The sequence below is a fragment of the Centroberyx gerrardi genome, chromosome 1 (genome assembly GCF_048128805.1).
Source record: "Centroberyx gerrardi isolate f3 chromosome 1, fCenGer3.hap1.cur.20231027, whole genome shotgun sequence".
In the NCBI taxonomy this organism is placed as follows: domain Eukaryota; kingdom Metazoa; phylum Chordata; class Actinopteri; order Beryciformes; family Berycidae; genus Centroberyx; species Centroberyx gerrardi.
Window position 1 is genome coordinate 12,711,335 of NC_135997.1, and position 17,579 is coordinate 12,728,913.

The following is a 17,579-nucleotide window of genomic DNA, read 5'->3' on the forward strand; positions in this document are numbered from 1 at the left end:
ATGCTGCAGCAGCAGACCGGCTTACATAAATTCCATTCATTTGTAGCTTTTATACCTCAAAGCCCTGTTCTTGTGTTTGATCCCTGAATCCACAGACCGTTGTCAATAGCAGCATCACATCCGCCTCGCCGCTGAGCATGTCGGGCTTCTGTTTAACGTGAGATGAGCCGTGTGTGCCGGGTTAAATGAATCTGATTATTCTAAACAGAATAGCGCTCCTTAGTGTAGTCTTAGTGCACTTAGAGCACTCTCTGGGTCTGAAAAAGACAAGTACAGCATCAATTAACACACACACACACACACAAACTTACAGTATAGTATGTACAGAAGCGTTTAGTTGTTTTTTTCTCTTTCTTTTTTTTTTATTCCTTTGAGATATCTTTTTTTCATGAGTTGAACAAGACATATGGGATGGATCTCTCTCCAGCAACTGAGCTTTGGTTTATAACACATGATGATCTACAGCGAATGGTAGGGACATTTACAGGAGAAACACGGCCGATCTCATCTACAGATGCAGGATAATAAAAAACAGTGTTGCTAACTGCAGCTTGTTAAACAAAACATAGTCACGCTAATCTGTTTATTTTTCTTTGTTATCTAATATATGTATTTATTATTAATACTTTCTTTCATTTAATCAATTTCATTATTTTCTTATTTCTTTATATGCCTCATTGGTTTTTGTAGTGTAATGGGTTTTTTGACTGTTTATATATTTTATTATTTGATTTTTATTTGTGTGCCATTGTTTTCTTTTTTTCTGTTTCTCTTCAGTTTCTCTGTATGTTTACTAGATTCATGTGTGGTTTCTGTGTAGTTTGTCATTGATTATATAAATACAAAATAAAATGATTGAAATAAACTGTTTATTAACCATTAGTAAGCTAATTAGTATTTCTAATAATAAATATATACATTTATTCATAAAGACTCATACTCTATACTATAAAGGTTAATAAGCAGTTTGTTGTCAACAGGATGAAGGAAAGAAAGAAATAACAATTGTACATGATGCATGTTTGTACTGTACATGATTTATACATCATTAAACATAATGTAGGCCTATATGTAGGTATAATTATGCATGCATAATTATGCATTAGCAGGTAATGATGTACAAATGATGTACCAGAAATATTATTCTTCACTTCCAGATATAAAATTTTAACCAAAGTCATAATGATGTACTACACAGTTACAAATATTCATCATATGATAAGTAACTCATGTAATTTAATGCGTCATTAACTCATAGTTTGTTAAGGCTTATACATTTTCATTATTCCAAAGTATCGCCACTAATGCAACAGGTCACATAGAAGTTTTATAACTGTCTTAGGAAGCGGACCTGTGTCATATAAACCTCAGTGGGGATTTGTAATAGTGAAACGCAAAAATGTATACTTTCCTTTTTGTCTCACTTAGTAACTGAGAACATTATCTTTCTTCTTTTTTTTTAACACAAAGAGGTATAGCCTAACTTATATATGAAAACGTGGTTGCGTGTGCATACATCATGCTAAAACAATACTGCTCCTCCCTGCTACCTCATATGCAACCTGCACTCCGGCCAGTAAATAATTCTGCTCTAAACTGCAGTACGGGACCGTAAGCGTTTGATCTAAGTCGGAGCTCTGCAGGAGTGATGGAGCTGGAGAGAGTGCACACTGAAACTGGTCGAGTGTAATGGCGCTTGACAGGGATATTAATATTTCAGAAGCCACAGAGGAGAACCTACTGCACCCTGCTGCCAGCCTGCTAAAAATGGACCTCTTGCATCCCTCCCATAGGCTGCATTTGTGCTTTAGCTGAAAAAGGCCCAAACTGATTGAAATTACTCTGCTAATTGTAATGTAATCAGGATACACTACATTAGTGATTTTTGTAAAATTTAATTGATGACAGCATTAAGCCTAGTTTGTCTCTTAAAATCGCTTTCAGCAGCCAATCCAATGCTATGCTACCCATTGTAAACCAGTTAATACACACTCAGTATATGCACTGTATCAATGTATAACTGTTCTTAAGACTGGCAGCCTGGTGGATCAGTGATTATCATTGTCATAAGACGGACGCGGGTTTGATTCCCGGCCTGTTCTGTGTGGAGTTTGCATGTCCTCCCCATGTTCTCATGGGTTTCCTCGCACAGTCCAAAGACGTGTTAGTCAGTGGGACTGGAGACTCTAAATTTTTTAAGGCATGAATGTGATTGAGTGTTTGTGTTTCTGTGTTAGCTCTGTGATAGACTGCCGACCTGTCCAGGGTGTTCCGCTGCCTTCTGCCCAAAGCATGCTGGGACAGGCTGCAGCCCCCTGTGGCCTCGAGAAGGAACAAGAGGACAAAGAAGAAAATAAAGAAAATTAATGAGTGTTCCTAAGAGTTACGAATTGCATTATGCCTGTATTGGCATTAAAGCAGCAATCTCTATTATACGAATAACAACCTATATGCAGATGACACTGTATTACCATGAACTAAGGATGTCTAAGAATAAAGACTCCATTTAGGCAACATCAGCACATCAGGAATCACACACACTGTAGAACGTAATGCATATAATACTGACAACACAATACTTATAGGTAAATATATATATAGTTATAGTTATTATATATATTTATAGTACTTTTTTAGAATGAGTTTTAAGTTTTATCTTAAGCTACACTGCAAATTTAGTCTAATGTCCTCAGCGAGTTTGTTCAAAAGAGGCTAAAATAGCAAATATTGACTATGATTCATTTTTAATTTAGACTTTGACTCAGACAAAAATAAATCAAATTCATCATGGACAGCAACAGTCATTTCAATGCACTTTTAAGACAGGTAACAGCCAGGTGTCTCATTCCTGAAACTATGTGGATCTTATATCAATTTAAAGTTAATCATGACTGAAATGATCTTATTAGTCCATCCTCACTTCAGCAAAGCGCTGCCTGCCTTCCCTCAGCTACTGGTCTTTGCTGCATGACAGAGAGAAGTGTCAATCAGGCTTTTAGCTGACCAGTGTAATTAGGTTTAGGCACGGGCTTCAGCTCATCCACCTCAAACTTCAAGGACCTCGGAGGACTCAGGACTCCTGAGAGGTCCTAGATCTTCTTACGGCTCGCTGCCTCCTTGTAGTCTTGTCGTCTCTGTGCCCTAGCTTCCCTCTCTTAAGGTTCATACACATACTGCCTCAATAAATGTTACTGTAGATACCATTATTGTGAAGGGCATTGTGTGAAGTTCTGTTTTTTCTGTATTTTAGACGATTCAGTGGGTAGCAAGACCATTTATAATATATATTTGTCATACAGCACTCCTTGGAAAGATCAAATCATTTAAAATAAATACCACACATATAAAGGCCAGCATACAGCACCACGTGGAGTCCATGATCAAACAGTTGGTCACAGGGGTAAAGGAGGATCGGCAAAAGACTCTGTCCTGGGAATCAAGATTCCTTGTTGAATTATTGGCGTTAGGCTTATTGGTTTGTGTCAGTCGTGGTTTTCTCAGTGGAACTCGCCCCCAGAAACGTACACAGCTACAATTAACAGATTAAACAACTGTCACATGGTTGAAACAGCAGGAGTCAACCCCTCCGTCCCCACCATGTCAGCCTTTATTTTATCTTCATATTTCACTTGCAAAGTCCCTGAGGAAGAGGACCAGTCATATGGGCTTTGATTTTCCTCTCTCTCTTATCTCACTCTCTCATGTTTGCCGGACAGACAGCCATCACATTCTACTTTTTTTTGGCATGGAGACAAGCTTTTGTTCCCCTAAGAAAGCTCACTATTTGTGACAGACTGGACACACCTGCCCAGAGGAATATCTTTAGTCATGCTGGTATTGGAGGAGAAACTTTATGTCGGCAACACTTAAAAACAAAATTTTTGAATTGTGTCATTCACTTTTATTCCAGCCACAACTTTTGCTTTCAAGCTAGCGACTTCACATGATGAAATGCAGTTTCAACCTTTAAAGCACTCCAGTTCTTTTTTTTTTTTTAACTAAACTGTGTAACATTGAAATGTCACATCTGGGCACTGCAGTTTACTTTTTAATTGTTAAATACTTCCTTACCAAAAAGAAATTATACAGACCTGGAAAATCCATTTCAGATAGTGAATTTATTTATTAGATTTCACCCTAGAATTGTTCAACATTTTTTCAGGCTCATATAAGAACATAATAATCGTAACATTTCAGTGAGTGACAGAACACAACAAATATCAGTGATGACATGATGAGTATTTAAAAAACTCACTGAATTTGTATATACTGTATATCTCTTATATTGAGCATGTGATTTCTCCATAAAATCTAAAGAACAGAACAGAGGCTGAAACTAAGGCTGCCTTGACAACATCTCATCCATTATAATGGTGCGTACGGCAGGCGACCGCTCTGTGTCTCCCCTCATCACACTGTGGATCCAGGGCAGATATGTGGAGATCTTCATATAGACTGCATACTTGTCCCTCCTGCAGGACCTGTCAAAGGACAGGATCCCCGCCGCATACACTGCACCGCTTTCAGGGTCTTTGACAGCCAGAGCACCTCCTGCGTCGCCAGTGCAAACATTTTCGCCATACTTGCTGAGTCCTGTGCAGAACATGTTGTCGTCCACGACTGGCATGCGCTCGGTAATGTTATACATTTCCTTACAGCAACTGTGATTGGCCAGGGGCAGCACTAGGTGTTTGAGTGAGTTGGCGTAAGTCAGGAGGGCGCCAAAGCCCCAGCCAGCGATGGCCCCTGTCCCCTCTACAGTGTCCCCCAGGTCCTGGCCTCTCTCTGGCAGAGGGATGGGAGTCATCTTATCCCCCACAACCACGGGATCCTTCAGCTGGATCAGAGCCAAGTCGTTTTCCCAGTTAGACTGGTTCTGGAAGGCTGGGTGGAGAACCACCTAGGAAGAATGGCAAGGTAAGGTCTGAATTAGGGTTTTGGCCTTTAATTCATCTGTCCACTGTCATTGCTCTACAACAACGTTGTCGGTTGAAAACCTTGTATCTCCAACATGTCAGCTTCTTGTTTTTAGTTTGATGACAATGCCATTTTTGAGTTTATCTTGATTTGAAAAGATTTCATAAACCCTCAACCCATAGAGGAGCATGTAATCCTTCAACTGAAGTTAAAACCTGAAAATCACCAAGTGGGGTTACAAGGTTTTCACTCAAAAGTGACGATATATTCCTGCACTGTATACTCATTTTACAACAACAGTTTTAAGGCTTTTTTAAGGCTTTCTTTGACCTCCATCCTGATGTCTTACTTGCTCACCTTTTCGACTGCAAACTCGTTGGAGGAATTCGCTTCTGCGCGCTCAGTGATGCCCAGGTAAACTTTAGGAATGGTGGGATCTTTTCCCCGAGTGTCTTGGTGATTCTTTATGACAAACAGGTTCCTGCCACTTGTCAAAACCCAGCGGTCAGAGATGAGAGCGCCTCCCGCAAAGCCTCCATCATACACACTGTCAGCCAGATAGACCATGGCCTGCCAGGGAACACGAGGTGCCAAGGTCCCCCCAACCATACGCTTGGAACGCGTTTCTGACCTGAGGGCTGGGATATGAACATACACACTTCATTTTTTTTTTTTTTTTTTGCTGTTTTTGCGTTGCACAGATATAGTTGTCCAAACATTTCGAAATTTACATTCTGATCAGTAAGGCCAACACCATCAATGGCTAAAGATAGGGACATTGTACATAATAATTGCTGTTGTGGAATGTATCTTTGTGTGTAAAACATTGCTTACAGCATTTTCTTTTTTCCTCTTTTTTTACTCCACCAGAGCAGAAAATATAATGGGACATACTCGAAACAAGGGTTATCACATCATAACGTGCATGTAAGCCATCAAAGAATATTGTTATCATCTCTACAGATCTCCTATTAATCAGAGCAGTAGCCTCTAAGTGCCATGCCTTCATGCACTGAGGGTTTCCTGCAGACGCATTTATGATTGATTTATTCATCATGGAGCAGAGGCAGAGGATCTATGCTTTGATCCGTGTGTCATTTGTGAGTGGCTAAGATAATCATGAAAACTGCTTCAAGTGGTCTCTTCTTCAAAGCGATGGCAGCAGTCTTATTACATGAATGGTTCAGTTCTGCTGTAAAAATGAACTGAATCAATTCATACAGTACAAGTTCAAGTAGTAGTATACAAGGATTTGCTATTTCCTATACGTGGTTGTTCATTGTTATTCACTTGCTATGTTTTTATACATTATCTCTGACATAGGCTGTTTGAAGAGACGTCATTATTGGACACACCCACTGTTACCTTAGCCCATTTAAGATGATTGACTGTCAGCTGTGTGGTTTTGACATCCTGAGGAAATCCCTATGGTGTTTCTTAATGTCTTTGTTAATGCTATGATGTAATAAAGTCTTTTGCCTTTTGATACTTTAAAGAGGAGTTGCCTTGGTCTCCACTTCATGTTTTTTGCCCATAGAGGGGGAGAGCACCCACTCAAGTCATACATGTATTCTAGCTGTGTTAGGTATCTTATGTTAAGCCAATATGCAAATAAAAAAAACCAAACTAAAATCCTGCTAGGGTTTGTTTCTCCCAGTATGACTTACAATATCTTGTTCAGTCAATGAATGCAACACAATAGACACAACAGTGTTTCAGTCGAATTGACTTCAAAGTGTAACTAAATGAATGAATGACTACGTAATTGTTTCAAGTTTGGATTGATGCATTACTGAGAATTCATGGATTTAAAATGGAAACCAATTTCATCAATAGTTGTGTTCCTATTATGTTTTTTTTTACTTGCTAGTTTTTCTCCAAAAACAACAGATTGTATTAAAGGTGCATACTGGCATCAAAAAGCTTTTTTGACTCATCTCTTCACGTTCACCTCTTTACCAAAAATTACTGCTGTTTCCCTTTGCTATTTGGTTAATTTGCAATTTATGTCGATGGAGAATCTTATCTCACTGTTTTTAATCAACACTCACTACTTTTACATGCACAGAGTAACCCAGTTATTGGCCATATTCATATATACATATATATATATATATATTTGCCCCTTTGATACCCTATGATTGAATATACCTGTTGCCATGAATAATAATATTCCTGTCTATCTGTAGTGTCCCGCCCACAGATTGAACAGTTCACCAGTACAAAAATATGAAAAGGTGCAGCCGCTAGCTCCCCTCTTCGACTGAATAAACAGTTATTTTTAATACAGGGGAAAGAATGATGATCCCTGTAGTAATAGTAAATTCTACTCACTGCCATGTTTTTTGTTGACATCAAAATGTACCCATAGCCCTCTGTCAGTCTGACTTTGACAAGAGAAAGATGTTTAGATGACACAGTAATCCCACTAACATCGACATTTTAACTGGGTTTCTCATAAACAGAGTATGAGCTTGACCGGGTTATTCTATCAGAGTTATGACGTTTACATACGTCGACTCAAACCGGGTTAACTGAGAAAGAACGGGATGCTCTGTGCATGTAAATGTAGCTAATGATGAAGATTAATGCAGAATGATTATAGATCAAAAACCATGTCTAAAAAAAAATACATACTGCAATATTCCAAAAGCAAAAAATTAGAATGTGATGTTGAATCAAGGCCATATGTCTCTCAACATTGGCATGTGTGCGAGTGTGTGCGTGTGTGTGTGCGTGTGTGTGTGTGTGCGTGTGTGTGTGTGTTAATGTGTCTGTCTCTGTGTGTTACCTGACATAGATTGTTTGATCTTACCTTCACTGTGAGCCACATCTGCCAGACAGGCCCATGCAGCCAACAGGACCACAGCCTGGGAGAACCTGAGAACAACAGAGTCACATGACCAACAGACATACATTTTCTCTTTTCTTTTGGATCAGTGGAGGGAACAAAACTGGACCGGATTTAAGACAATGAAAATGAGATATCCACCATTTGAAGTGACACTAACTCTCAAAAAATGATTGTATAGCACAAAATTCAAACAAATTATATTCATTTTATAAAGGATAACAGGTAATCAGTCCTTAGTTAACAAAATATTTTTTACATTTGCAGATTGGATCCTTTTCTGGTACTTAATAATGAGCTTCAGCTAAGGATTTCCCCTCCAAACTAGATATATAGTGTTTTGATCATGAACTCTACAAGTTTGAAAATATTTAAAGAATATTTTAACTTACCACATTTTGTTAAGAATATCCATCTTCTGCATGCTAAAGGTGTCTCTCCTCTGAGTGAGTTGTGTCCGTTGTGGCCGGGAGGCTTTATAACTGCTGGGAGATAGCAGCCTCTGCCCTTCTGGAAATTTCTGCTGGGCACTGAAACACTGATTCCTGGAATTAAAAAAATCGGTTGTGAAATCTCTCTTCCAGTCGTATTGGAGACTCTCCAAAGCCTGACTGGATTCAAGATGAAGAACTGTGATTTGTGATTGAAAAACGTATTCCCTCTGTCTAGAACACAAGCTTCTTCTACAATAAGGAGAAATCAGCTCAATATGGCATAAAGTGCCTGAATTTACATGGCAGTGCTAAACCAAAAAGTCATGTTCTGTGCAGTGTTGGGTATCTAAGACATAACACAGCATGAGACAGATTTTCTGTCTTAGTCTGTTTTGTTGCAAGATGATCATGTAGTGTGAAGCACTCTGTCTCGTGTTTATTCACATATTGAGTTTTGCACTCTTTACCAATTCTTTTGAACTATTTAAGTCCATGGTTTCTGAGGATTGGAGGTTTAGGTGGGTAATATTAATTTGCAATACAGTGTTTATTGATTTTGCAAAGCAAGACAGTCACTAAATGTTTGTAATGTTTGCGTCATTGTTTACTCAAAGTAAACTAGGGCACACGAAGCGAGAGGATTGCAACGTTTTAGCTCTTGTGCATGAGAAAGTAATGACATTGCAACAGAGTGTACTGTTTGTTTTGTTATTACCAAAACTAAAACACACATTGACTCCTTGGACTTCAAAGGTTTTTTTCACCTGGGGGTAAAAAGTACACAATATTTCATTGACGTTGTCGGCGATGGAGAGAACAAGTCGCACTGGCCAAAGGCAGCAAGTCAGACCTGTGCCAGGTTGCTGCAGGAGGGAAAGTCCAGTTTTACTGCTTTGGGCATTTACAGCTCTGAGAGATTACACAGCTTTGTCATTATGATGGGAGATTTCATTTCAATGTCTGCTGGGGATATAGTTAAACTTAATTTAGTGTCTCATATCGTAAGGTATCATATTAATCCCAAGTGCTGAAGTTGCCAAGTCAAGCTATTGCTTTAATATCAATAGTCATCAAATACAGAGTAATACCACAACGGTGAAGTTAGTATGCTCTATAGTTACAGTGTTGGGAATAAAGCGTTATAATAATGTCACAACTTCCTGCAGTATAAGGTGATAGATCAAGTCAGTGTTCAAATCTTGAAACAGAATATTACAGTTAGTCAGGTTTTTCCAAGTAGATCTTGTTGCTATTATGAAAAGAGGCTTTCTCCACTCTTTCTACTTGGTGTTCCTGTTGGATAAGGGAGTAAATACAACCTTTAGTATACACCTATGGCCACCAGATTCTTTGGGAGAGCAATATGGATGGGTTGGATACAGTGGAAAGGAAGGGAGCAATTCATATTCTTTTGGACACTCAATATTAGTTAAATAACTTCTTTCATCAAACGAATGTAGCAGAGATTGTATTTCATTATTGGGCATGAGACAGCTGAGATTCATTTTACTTTGCATCACTTTTTGGTTCATTTTACTTTCAATCCCTATACTGAGACAAACATGATTAGGTGTGATCTGCCAGTTGAGCCAGAGGTCAGGCTGCACCTATAGGCAGGTGTCCCACCTCCACTGCTGCACTGACAGGGTGGAAAGTGAGCATGATCTCATTCTGAATGATGGAGCAGACGACTGCATCTTTACATTCTCTGGATATACTAAATAGTCCAACCTGAGGCCTAAGCATGTCTAAGCAAACTATGTGACAGGTGAAAGTATCATAAAAAAATTGAGATGACAATTGTAAAATTGTCATCTCAGCAATATTGCATCGCTCTGCTATTTGGTTCCAGTGTAAATTGAGGTGAACTTTAGAGCAGCAGGGCTTCGCTCCAAGTTGTCAATCAGCTGCAGGCCGCTTGCCACAGGCAGCATGGGCAGTGGAGGGAGGGGAGAGGGGAGATAATTGTGTTCGTTCTCCATTTTCCTTCAAACGTACCCACCGGAGCTTTGAGATGAGTTAGAAGGAAGTGCGGTAAATGTCAAGAGCAATGGAAATTACCTAATAGCTTCTAATCACTCACAAAATCAGCTTTTGCAAGAGAAAACACCGCTTATCCTTTACTGTTGCCTTTAAGCTTATAATGCTTAAATCAGCTTCCAAACAGGTGTTTTGTGGAAGACTGCAAGAAACAGCAAGTGGTTTCTGCTGCTCTTAATACTTCCACTCACTGTTTTTTAATTAATAATGACTACCATGTGTTTTAGCACTTTTGAGTAAAAAAAAAAATGTTAATACATTTATATTCCTGATTATTTATCACAGAGGTTTGTAGGAGTCTGATAAATAATTGTGTAATTTTCAGATTACTGCTGATACATTCTAGTTGCTGCACAGAAATGTCTTCTCAGCTCATCTGCATTACGAAAAGCCCTCTTTCCATCAATTTTGATAAATAGTAGTGGACAATAGTTATCAATCTTGAATCAGCATAAAGCAATAAGTTGTGTGACTTTGTCACGTTTCAGCAAAAATAGCTGATAGGCTCAGCCATAGATAGTTTTCAAAAATCAGTAATTAGTCAAAAATATGCCTAACCCTAAGAGATGAGAGGACACTAACATTTTACATGTCTTGAAATGATAATTTATGACTGTAAATAAGGAATATAAGAAATTTAAGGAATACAATTATAACAAATTAGTGGATTGTTCATTTAACTTAATCAGGTTATTATTTTAGACTGCTGAATGTGGGTGAAGCAGTGGATTATATATTTTGCAGTGTTGATGAACACCCAACAGACACACACACCCACACACACCCACACACACACACCCACACGCACGCATCCAAGCAGTGTGACTCATTCATTGAATAAATCTGTGGAGCTTGTAGGTCATCTGAACATTTTTCCTCTTCCTTGGGGAAAGTAATGATGTAAAGAACTCTTTAGTTGCTCTTTTCATTCAGATTTATATCAAGAAAGTTTTCGGGTTCAGTTCCAAGACTGTTTTTTCAAACTTAAAACTTTGATGATGACGAGAGTGATGAAGAATTAATGGTGTAATTCACGTCTCTGAGCCAGATGGGCCATCAGGAGCAGAGCAGTGTTGTGACTCAGTTGAGTGCTTCAGACACCCCTCCACCATAACCCATTACATAACATCTCCTCCCCGCTTACCTTGAATTTGAGGTCATTTCCAGTCTGAGTGGAGTATCTCAGTAACATTGTGAAGCCGCCGGTGGAGCACAGAACAACTGAGGCTGACTGGAAAACCGTGGATCTTCTGAAGCTTTCAAGATGACATCCCCTATGTAGACATGTTACATAAGACATGACTACAATGCCACATAGAGTCAGTGTCACACACACACACACACACACACACACACCCACACACACACACACATGCATACACGCATACACAACCTCTGGCCTTCAGTCACTCAGTCACACCTGCCACCTGTTTACAGCTGCACAAATGTCTGCAAATGCATGCTTTGACACATTCACATAGAAGATTTCATTCAATACTATCCATCGTTGAAAAAAAAAACAGTATTACCTGATATTCACCAGTCAGTATCACTAGAAAATATAAATCTAATGGGATTCACAATTATTTTGTGGTGCCTCTCATGTTGGAACGAATCTTCACATGTATACGCACACATACATCGACAAATGTGTGTAGAGTGTGTGAATAACAGTATGTACATCGATAGCGACACGGCAAATGTACAGAGACAAATAGTGTGTGGCATATTATTTCCCTTCCCCAGTCATGCAGTCAGTGCAATGCATGGATACCGCGTTTAACAAGCCGGACTGGACAGACTTCAGATTGATATATTGGGCTTTAAAGTGCATTGTGTGAAGAGAATATGTCGTATTACTGACGAGATGAGGGAGCCCGGAGAAATGTGTACGAGACGGAGGGAATCGATTTAAACAGACAATTAGACATGAGAATGGTGCAGGCAAATAGTGTGATTTCGGATGAAGTCCTTTCATGGCGGCAGTGTTAATAAAAGCTTTAATCAGTGACTCTGAGTGTGTGTGCTCTCCTCTCCACTCAAGCAGATCAGACGCAGAAGCAAGTCATTTAGGAAGTTGTTGTGATCCCGAGGCAATCACTCCTCTCCTCTCTTCTCTTCTCTTCTCTCCTCTTCTCTCCTCTTCTCTTCTCTTCTTTTATCTCGCCCTAGAGCCAGAGGACACATCCATTTTTTCATTACTGCTGTCAATACAAGCCAACTATAAGACAACCTTTTTGTAACGTGACTCATTCAGTTTACCCTTGGTGCCACTGAAAAGAGGATTGGCGACACTAGATGTCACATGTTCAGCAGGCGGTTAGGTCAATAAACATCAGATGTGCCTTCTGTATGAAACAATTAGTAAAAAAAGGCTTACCTTCCGTTTCAAAACCCCTTTAGTTTTTCAAGGCACTCCTTCCCAATTCTCCTATTTTTTTGGTTGAGCAGCTCATGTTTCCATCTAGTTCTATCCTGTGCTGCAGGTATTTGAAGCTCAAATTCGTCGCAAATTTGTCTCCTGTCTTGCCCAAAGTAATGCTTGTACAGAAGTGGATAGAACATCATTTAGTAGTATTTATGGCTGGGAGTTTTGTTGATATGAATTCTAAATATTAGTCATGATATTTAAAACACACATAAAGTAGGTACTGCTGTCTCCGTAGGGCAAAATAGTCATGACACACAGGAACAGAAAGCACGTAATAAGAATCATAACATCAGTATTGTAATGCCAGTTATAATTCAGTGTTTCCTATCAGATACGTACGTTCGCTACAGCACTAAATCCAAAAATGGAAGAGCCTGTCCTGGTTTGATATGATTTCATGTCCATGTGGTTCCCAAGGAGGAAGCAAGCCAGGGGTTATAATTTGATCACATACAAGCCTTATTATCGCTGCCGTGTGAATGTCTCATATCTCCAAAATGTCAACTTTGCAGGAACTAAGAAAAACAGCCTTGTTTTTAGCTAGACCACCATGCACTTTTGAGTTTATCTAATGGGATTTGAAAGGGTTTCATCTCAACCCTAAAATGTGAAAATCAGCCAAATTGGAGTTATGAGGTTTTCACACGAAAACAGCTATACTTCAACAGTGTTTACCTCATGGTGACTCCACAGACATCTGGCTCCTTTTTACTCCCTGGACTTTCTGAGCTAACACAGACTTGGGGTGTGTTGCAGGAGATCACAAGGCTGTGCTGTACCGACCCTTGACTTGTAATAACCTTACAGTCGACAAATGGCTACTGTGAGACTGTTTCTCTAATCTAACTCAATTTTTGATTGGATGTTCAGACAAATGTCCTTTAATAGATGGGATCCAAATGAGCAATGTAATTGCTCCTGTGACGCAGACTTATGCAAACCTATTGAAGCTCTTGTCAAGTGGTATAGGGCCATAACCCATTTTTGGTTATGTATGTACATACGTACGTATGTATGTACTGTATGTATGTATGTAATGCATGGATGTATGGATAGATGTCATGCTTTATTATTCTAGTGCTATGCCTTCTGTTATCTCTTCTGTTGGTATATTGTATCTAACTCTTGATGCCTGGGCTTTGGAGAGGTGTGTTTAATGTGTGTGTGTGTGTGTGTGTGTGTGCATGCGCGCGCATATGTGTGTGTGTTTTAAGCCATTTGCCCTACTACCACCAATAGTGTGTAGTCAGAAATTCTTACTATGCAATGTCTGAAGCCCATACACATCACCAAGCTCTTGACGTCTTATTTTGAAGGGCATTTCCCAGATATTTTTACATATATGTATTTAAATGCATCTCTATGAGAATTCAGCTTTAGTTACATTTTACTCTAAATTACTCTGAGGCAGTGTGGATTGCAAGGCTGGCTGGTACAGCGCTTTGATTTGTCCAATCAGCTTCAGATCATGTTGCTGCTGCTAATGAGCCTAAAGACAGACATGATGAGCTTCAGCAGTTTTCCTTGTTTATTTCCCCATAGAGCCCAGTAGGAAAATCAGTTAGAAGGACCGAGCCTTGAAGCATTTCAAGTTACTGTAAGCAAGCAGGAGGCGATGGAACCGAATCACACTGGTATGCCCACCAGTGGATCTATAAACCTCAGAGCGTATTAAGAAACCCAAGCTTAATCCAGGTATATAGCCTATGTTGGCTTTCTTTCTCTTCCACGCTACTATATTATCTGGCTCCCTTCATGTGAGACAGAGTGAGTTCTTGGAGGAAAATAAGATGCTATCCTCATGGTAGACAGTTGCTGCTCTGCAGCAACTGTCAGCGCCGTGGAGAAAATTCACACAGGTGAATTCTGCCTGTTTGTCATGTATTATTCATAGCATGAGCTTCAGCTGCGGCTCATGCTGTAGCATTTGGCAGCACACTATAGAAATGAGTTTAGCCAGTCATGCCTTAGCATTACAAGTCAATCAGGGACAGCCTACTGGGACACTACATGTAATCAACCAGAAGCCAGGTTATCCCTTATTGGAATGGGGAATCATGACGTACAATATGTCCCTCATTGAAATAGGGAATATGTCATACAGTATTTTGCTTTGGCAGGTTTACAGAACCCATGAGGATTACGTTATATAATTCAGCTCAGCATATACATCACGGTTTATACCCTTACACTGACCTTATTAACATTTCTTCAGAATACACTGCCACAATAAGATAATCGACTGCATGTTCCATGGAAACTAAGAGCCATCGGTTTGTACGTCTATTGGTGTGTGTGTCTCTCGTCGTATGAATTCACACTATCTGTACTATCTGAGGGAGATGTGGTATATAGAGGTATTGTTATCTATGTTTCCAGTGTTTACAGTGGGATCTGAGGGCAGGGGGTTTCGCTGGAGCGCTGTACTTCCTGCTTCCTGGGGGCAACAAAGAGGACGGGACGTGACCCGCGTGCCAGAAAGGATCAAAGCCATGCACAACTCAGGCCATGGGGGCAGAGCTGGACTAATGCCCGAGAGTGGATGCTCCCCGCCCCCCATAATAGGGTCATCTCTCATTACCCACTATAGTATCTCTCTCTGGCTTTCTTTCTATCTATTTCTCTCTCTCTCTCTCTCTCTCTCTCTCTTTCCCTTTCACTCATTCTGCCACTCTTTCACAGGACCGAGGGCATAGTCTTCGGCGGAGGAGCTGGAGAACATGGCCAGCAGTTAGGAAGACGAGCGGAGGGACGGAGTGAGATGAGAGAGGGGGCGAAAAAGAGAGTAAGAGTGGAGGAGAACAGCAAGGAAAAGGAACAGAGAGGAAAGAATACTCAGTGAAATGAACAGAGCGGACCGTGGGCTGGAAGCATGGGACCGACAGCGAGGGAAGCTGTAAGACACACAGTAGTATATAAGATGTTTTGGAAGAGTGAGGGACAGGAGGAGAAGATGAGAGGAACGGGGGAGCGGGGACAGGCAGAGGGCGGACTGTGGAGGAAAGAATTAGAAAGGAGAGCGGCGCTGCTGTGTGGACTTTACCTTGAAGCTCTAGGAAGGGAAAGAGCGTGCGCGTGTGATAAGGACTCGGAGCCGTTTAGAGTATAAAGGGGGAGGGAGGGGGAAGTGTAAGCTGTGAAGTGGAGGGGGGGGGGGGGGGTACTGGAGGTTGAGCGATCCAGAGAGTGAGAGAGGAGGAGAGGAGAGAGGCGGAGGAGGGAGAGAGGAGAGGCTGAATCACAGGGACAGACAACTCAAGTGAGTGAGAGGCTTTAGCATGGGCTTGTGCTGTCTCTCTTGCTTTGTGTGTACATCTCAGGAGGATGAATGATGCCAGGACTACAGCTCCACTCCCGTCTTCGCTGGAGTATTTCTAACTGGATTTTACTCCCACAAAGGCAGCGCTTTGATATTGGATTGTTTCTATTCCCTGCAACCTCTCTCTGTACAGCTGTTTCATCTTGACCAGTGAAAATGCCGGTAAGATTCTCCTTTCTGATTTTTGTTATGTGGTATTGATATATTTTGTGGTGTTATTATCCATCTTTTATTTATTATCCATCAATATTTGAAAGGAAAAATGTTTTCTTATTTTTTTCTTTCTTTCTTTCTTTTCTTTTTTTTTTTGAATATCACACTTCTATTCATAGGAACACTGTCCAAACATGAATAATGCATTTGCCAGATGTGTGCTGCATCACACTGAATTATTAGTTTGTGCAAAATACTCACAAGTTAAGGTTAGTTCTTCTGAATTACACCAATTTGCAATTTACAATACACGACAATTATTTCTCAAAGTAGATACGTAATAGTTTTGAATAAAGCTCTTCTGATATTTGTTTATTCTATGGTAGAGAATCACATCATTAAATGAAATCAAAATATTTAAATCTCTAAGTAATCTGAGTCATTTGTCTAAGTGTGTCAAACAAACTGGATTTTTTTGCCTTTATAGTTTTGGTTGATGTATGCATGCACAGCAAAATCCTAAAAATATTTAAAATAACTGATTGATAATGAGTAACTCTTTCCTATTGTACAAATGTTTTAGAAGACAAAGGAGATATCCCTGGAAATATAAAATATAGCAAGATTTCTAACAGCGAATCGGTCATTCTTTACAATGATATTGTGTTGAGTGCTGGGATAGCTGATCAAACGTATTAGCTCTTTTTATACATGCACACGCATTCACTCACATGTAAGCACACACACATGCACGCACACACACACACACACACACACACACACACACACCCACACACATATACACACACCACACACTCATTCTGTCCTCACTGACACTTAAATATGATTTTATTGCAACTGGTGTGGGAAAGTTTGTACTGCGTTTTCATACCAGACGTATCACTGGTACACTACATAATCCTCTGCAACAAATCACAGCTCTCTAAAACTGTTTTTGAAAATACTTCAGCATATGAAGGATTTTCCTAACCCTGAGCCTGAAATCAGTTAGAAAACAGTTCCTAACATGACAGAGAAAATTTCATCGATATTAAGTTTTCATTCTTCTGTACTAATGGAGCAGATCCAGTAAGATGCATTACATTAATATTTGTGTTGAGAAATCAAAGAGTAACTTCCTGTGAAATTATGTTACAATGCTGCTTCCATTAAAAGAAACTCAAAACTGTCTGATGGATGAATGTCTTAATATCTTTTAAAATCAGTTGTAAATGTGAAAGTTTAAACACAGACACAGACTGCATGGGGTCTGATAGCTGAGCAGTGCCACCCTTCTGGAGCAGAGGGAAAACTGTTGAGTAAAGTGCAGTGGGTGTGATGTCTATTAGCAGTGCGTAATTTAAACTGGGACTCAGTGACAGGACTGAGGGAGCACATGCACACACACACACACACACACACACACACACATGC

General features: G+C 39.9%; 1 protein-coding gene across 1 annotated transcript; it reads right to left on the reverse strand.

The window, feature by feature from the left end:
• Nucleotides 1-4,336: 4,336 nt before the first annotated feature.
• On the reverse strand, nucleotides 4,337-8,183 carry hp (haptoglobin). Its single transcript, XM_071923004.2, has 4 exons — nucleotides 8,161-8,183; nucleotides 7,709-7,797; nucleotides 5,275-5,555; nucleotides 4,337-4,900 (listed from the first exon to the last, which is right to left on the reverse strand). Exons 1-4 carry the CDS (start codon nucleotides 8,181-8,183, stop codon nucleotides 4,337-4,339), a joined length of 957 nt encoding a protein of 318 aa, XP_071779105.1.
• Nucleotides 8,184-17,579: the final 9,396 nt, after the last annotated feature.